The sequence below is a fragment of the Nanorana parkeri genome, unplaced genomic scaffold (genome assembly GCF_000935625.1).
Source record: "Nanorana parkeri isolate BGI_ZX_2015 unplaced genomic scaffold, ASM93562v1 scaffold48, whole genome shotgun sequence".
Taxonomy (NCBI): domain Eukaryota; kingdom Metazoa; phylum Chordata; class Amphibia; order Anura; family Dicroglossidae; genus Nanorana; species Nanorana parkeri.
This window is the reverse complement of record NW_017306316.1, coordinates 1,708,984-1,714,765: the sequence shown is the minus strand read 5'-3', so window position 1 is coordinate 1,714,765 and position 5,782 is coordinate 1,708,984. Positions and strand designations below refer to the sequence as shown.

The 5,782-nt window shown below is 40.5% G+C and overlaps 1 protein-coding gene across 1 annotated transcript in view; it reads left to right on the top strand.

Moving 5' to 3' along the window:
- LOC108801722 (3 beta-hydroxysteroid dehydrogenase type 7-like) overlaps positions 1-5,156 on the top strand; it is a 28,446-nt gene extending 23,290 nt beyond the window's left edge. Inside the window, exon 6 of the mRNA XM_018573633.1 lies at positions 4,711-5,156. Within this exon, the coding sequence (XP_018429135.1) occupies positions 4,711-5,141 (431 nt within the window). The 3' untranslated portion in view covers positions 5,142-5,156. The remainder of the gene's footprint in view (positions 1-4,710) is intronic.
- The last annotated feature ends 626 nt before the right edge of the window (positions 5,157-5,782 follow it).

Below are 5,782 nucleotides of genomic sequence, written 5' to 3'. Positions count from 1 at the left end.
AGTGATAGCTATTCTTCCATTATCCCTCTGTCCCTCTTCCCTTCTTAGTTGTCCCTCTTTTTGGTCTGATGTATAAAAAAAATACCATTTAAGTATACTGCGCTAAATCTTTTGTCCCAATGTAAATGATATGATAATTTTGTATTTTGAAAAGCCAGTAAAAAGAGAAGTAATGTGAAAAGCACTTGCAGGTTTAACCAGTCAGTTTTTGCATATTAACTCCTGATGGTCCATATAACTTGGGACATGGCGGGGTGTGTCCTTTGTTCATACAGTATATGGAACTTTGAGCTATAATTTGCCCATTTTTCCCATCTCAGAAAGTTGGGAGCTATGTCAACTGTATAATTGTTCCAGGTCACTGACTCAAAGTATTGAAGCAACAGGGCTCAATGTTACTGTCATGACAGGTTTCTATTAATCTGTGCAACAACTATTTAATATCTTCAGATTTTATTTTCAATATTTTTGACAAGAACACTGGCTCCAGCTGTTTTTTCTTTTTTTGTTGTCAGTTGCTAGGGATCAACTGAATAAACATGGTTGCTAATTGTCCTTAAAAAATGCTCTTACTGTGACCAAATTGTGCAAACAGACCTGTGCAGTGTTGACATCATATCAGTTGTTTACATTCAAAGTCCAGAATTGGTGTATTTTAATAATAGAGGAAGGGCAATGGCACCATCTAGTGATTTTAAAGAAGGTACTACAGAATTTCCAGAGTGTTTTCACCAAAGCGTTACTAGATGAAAGTGTTTCTTTATCATGGAGAAGTTGTCTTTCGCAACTGTTATCCCTTGATGAGGATCTACATGGTACAACTGTAAAACATTCCCTCTTTTCAACTGCTTTTTGTCATGGATACATACCAATAAAAGGGGTTCACCATGTTTAAAGAAACTCAAATTTTATTGAAAAAAAATATCCACTCTCGACAATCTGTAGACACTGCAATGATTTCAGCCAAGGTTATTGTAGATTTTTTTAAATCTTTCTTTGTTCCTAAGAAACTGATGTTTGCCATAGTACAACGTTTCTCAAACTTACTGTGAAAGGGCAATTGTACCTTTTTGGTTATGAGGTTTTTGGCAAGATTACAGCTGGGCAGGAAAAGTATAAAAAGAATCAAATTTATTTTAGTCATCCCCATCCTTCTCTGTTCTGTATAAATGGCACAGGCAGCGGCACAGCTGTCCAATCGCTTCTACCTTGCTCCCCTGTGTGCACGAGACCAGTGCCGAAGGGTCCAGGGTGGCTGAGTAGAACGGAGAGTGGGATGGAATAGATCAGGAACGTCAGTTCCTGATCTGCTCCTGCTGAGACTGAAGCTGCTCAGCTTTGAGCAGTTCTGGGTCAGAGCTGTCAAATTCCAGCTGGTACTAGCTGGGTATAAAAGAAGACTGGGGTCTGTTTTCCCAATCTACTTGTACTGGCGGCAGGGGAGACATCAGGGGTCTAACAGAGTGAAAATGATTGTGTTGTGCAAAGCGGTAAAAAAGTTATTTTTGAATGACCCTGGGACTTGCAAGTGGTTATAAGTAACACCTACCCCATTGAGTGCACCACAGCGACTCAAATACTTACCTTGCACCTCAATCCAGCAAATTCATTATTCAGCAATGCTTGGTGCCACACAGCCCTTCCATTGTGAAGATGTCCACTTCTTATCATGTGTATCACACATGCACACTAGGAAGGACCCCAGAAAGTAGGATGCACAAATTCAGGGGAGGGTGCAGATTTGAGGAGCACTGTTTCCACATCATGCCTGGCCTGCAGATGCCAATCACAAATCAGTACAAAAATCCTCTGACGATTCCCAGTGTTAGAGGAAACAGAACAGCCCCTATTAGTGAGGACTCTGAAAGCATCTAGCTAGATATGAAATTCCCAATGCAGGGGGTGGCTGACACTTTGCCCCGAGCCCTCTTCAGACCTCTGGTAAAATTAGTGAGCCAATCCACAAATCATATACTTCAGACAATCATTCGCAGACAATCCACAAATCATTATCGTTTTTCTTTAAATACAAACTCTAGCCAAAACTTGTTTTGCTTTTTGATAGCGTGGGTAGGAGTCAGAAATTATGTCAAATTTTTTATTACACCCTCTGGTGGGACTTCCCTCTGTTCCTGTCCTGGTGGCACCAGAACAAGAACTGAGACTGTGTGAGTCAGCACAGAAAGACACAGAGAGCAATGAAGCCGCAATGAATTCCAACCAATGTTTAACCCTGCCCCGCTCTACTAAATAAATTAACTTTTGTAGCTGTCTCTGTCCCCATCAGAGAAATATTACATCACTCCTGCCCTTCCAATACCCTATCACTGGACAGAATGTGAGGGTAAGTTTCCTCAATGAGGACACAGACAGATCTAAATTTGACAGAGGTGCTAACCTTTGCCCTAATTTTTTTACGGCTGAACAACTTTTTGGCCTGCTCCTTATAAGAGAGATTTGTGTTGCATTCAACGTATTTTTTGAAGATTTTACCAAAATGTTATTTCTATTTTACGTAGATGCCAGTCTCTGTATCCTCATTGGGGAAATTTCCTTCCTCATCGCGTGGTATAACAGAGATAGGAAGTGTGGGAAATGTCTCCAGTGGGGACAGAGCAATAGAAACCAAAGAGAGAGTTTAACTCTTCTCTGAATCCAGATCTAAAGAAAATGACCAGCCTAGATTTTTACTTTACATGATTTCACTTTTTGTAGTATCATTGTGGGGGAAGGGGGACACAGTATGTCTAAATGTTACAGAAGAGTGGAATGTCGATGATTAAATTCACTTAAGTTTTCATGTTCCTCAATGAACTGTTTAAACATTAACCAAAAAGAAATAAGATCAACTGCAAAACTGTATTTTGTACACATGGTGGCGCTATTCACTACACAATTTTACAGTTTGCATTAACCAAAAATAGTGATCGCAACAAATATTTCACACACTTCAATATGTAAAGAGATACCAAATATATGTTACACAAATGTGGTTTACATACATTGCATTGGTTGTGAGTGTGTGTATTTTTACACACACTCACAACCAATGAAAGCAGGTGCTTTCATTTTTTTGTATTGATTTTATTCAATTTTTACGCTCACTTTTTTTACATTTTACTTTATCACTATCGAAGGTGTCTAATAGCCCCCACTACATGATAGTATTGTGCAGTGACAGATATTCTTTTTGGAGAAGTCAGGGGTTTATTAGACCCCAAATAACTCCTCTGCACTGTCCCAGAGCTGATTTGAAGGCAGTAAGACCCCGGAAGCATCTATTACAGCAGCAGCTGGCTGCAATCATACAGCTGTGAACCTAGAAGCAGAGTAGAGCACTTCTAGGTTCACTACATTTTGTGGTCCTGGGCTCCCAGGAGGAATGTGAGAGTCCAGGAACCATGGAGGGGGGGGGAGGGGGACACCCGCATGTAAAGATGATCACTTCTACATTAAGGGCAGGAGCTTGCTTATGAAGTTTAAACAAGCTTATGGCCGTGAGCTTGTCTTAACCCTTTCAATGCCATGTAATTGACAGCAAAATACTTAAAGGAGATACAGTAAAGTTGGAAATGTTCGAAACGTCAAATCCATGCCAGGTAAATTTTTGCTGTCTGGGTACTGTTGGCATGTCTCTTTACTTCCTGTCTGGGAGACACAACAGGAAGTTAGATGAAGTCTCCCAATGTGAGGGGAATTTCCCTTAGTTATCTATAATTGTCCCTGGCACATGTGTTTACATTGGAAGACTTTTCCTCACCACTTGCACTGGTGACAACTCTAAAATTATGGATTACCTCTCACTGTCTATCTCAATGACAATGGTCACCAGTATAAATAGAAGGATGAATCTCCTCAACAGTAACACAGAGAGAAAAAAAAAACAACTTAACAGGGGGTTCCAGAACACTCGCACTGCACCCAAAACATTGTTTTTAGAAATACTTCAATGGCAGAAGACAAGGATTTATTACAGCAAACACTTCACCCGTAAATATTAAAAGAATCTCTTTAAAGCCAAACTCTGGAAAAAATAACTTACACTCCACACTGGGTGTGTAAATTATCATAAAAAAGCTGGTTGTTATGTACGGAGGGCCACAGCAAAGTATAACAAACTTACCTTGCAGCATGCCAGCTACTACACATAACTCACGTATTCCAGGCACTGCGGGGAGTGAGAGATGCGACTTGAGCAGTGAAGTGCTCCAGTCACATCCCAGCCCCTCCCCAAGACTTACCCATCCACAAAAGCCTTGTAATTTTCTTAACAAATACAAGGAGTTCTGTGATTGGAAGAACATGTCACATCCCCATCCCTTCCTCTAATCACAGAACGCCTGGTATTCGTTCAAAAAAAACAAAGTATTTTGTGAATGGTCAAGTAGTGAGGAGGGGCAGGGATGTGACTGGGGCACTGCCTAAGCCGCATCACTCACTCCCTTAAGTGCCCAGAAGCTGAGTGTTATGTGTAGGAGTCAATATGCTGCAAGGTAAGATTTTTATACTTTTTTTTGGCCCTCTAGACATAACATGTAGCTTTTTAATGACAATTTACACACCGTGAGATGTGTAAATTATGTTTTCCCTAAGTTTGGCTTTAAATACTATTAGTGTCATAAAATAGTGATCAGAAAAGGATAAGATCTTTTCAAGCAGGAGAAAAAAATAAGAGCTTGTACTGAATTAAATCTTTTGGTTCAATTACAGGTAACGTGGCCTGGATGCATGTACTCGCTGCTCGTCAGATGCAGATGAACCCGCATGTCCTTGGTGGACAGGCCTACTATGCATATGATGACACCCCGGTGAAGCACATAAAGGACTTGCATCAGGAATTGTTCACTGAATTTGACCCTGATATACAAATTGGGTCCCACATTCCTTACTGGAAGATATGGTTGCTTATATCAATTCACAGCTTGATAAGATTTGTTTTGAAGCCTTTTTGGAAACTGAAGCCCTTCTTGACTTTACCAATCCTGAAGTTAGTGAGTGTTACATTCTACTATGACACCGACAAGGCATTCAGACACTTTGGCTACAAGCCCTTTTACAGCTGGGTGGAAAGTAAGCAGAAGATCAGCCAATGGCTGAAACTGGAAACTGAAGATCTGAGAAAGACTAAAAAGAATAACTGAAAGCTAATTCCTTTATGATTATTTTCCCCAAAAAATTAAAGTGCCACAGCTTAAAATATTACGCCATGCAGTATATCTTTTTATTTACAATGAAGCAGTCGTTTCTGATTCCCTGTTTGCCTTTTGTTATTTCTTGAAAAACCTTAATAAACTGTTTGTGAAAGAAAATGAAGCAGTTGTGACACATAACTCTAGTTACACACGTTCCTCCGAAACAGGAATGAACTCAGGTTCGGATTAAACCCAGTCTGAACCTGAGCTCCTTCGAACCTGAAGCTACAAGGGGCCACCCACCAAATCAGCGTTGGATTGCGTCATTTGCCGCCCCGTAGCTGCATGTAAAGAAAGTGGCGGGATGCTTGTGCTGACATCATTGATCTTATATCGCCACATGGCCATATTTGGTCCATGTTGTGGACCAAATATAGCCATGTGGTCATATATGGTCAATGACTACACTGCATCCCGCCCCTTTGCTTACATGCAGCTGCAGCCGGGGAATAGACCCCTAATGTCTCCATAAAGAGGACCTGCCATTCTCTTTGCTATCACATTGGGGACTTATTGGCCCCCTATATAATAGCAATAAAGTTAAGTGTTAAAAAAAGATTAAGAAAGAAACATTTTTTTGTGTCCCCTGC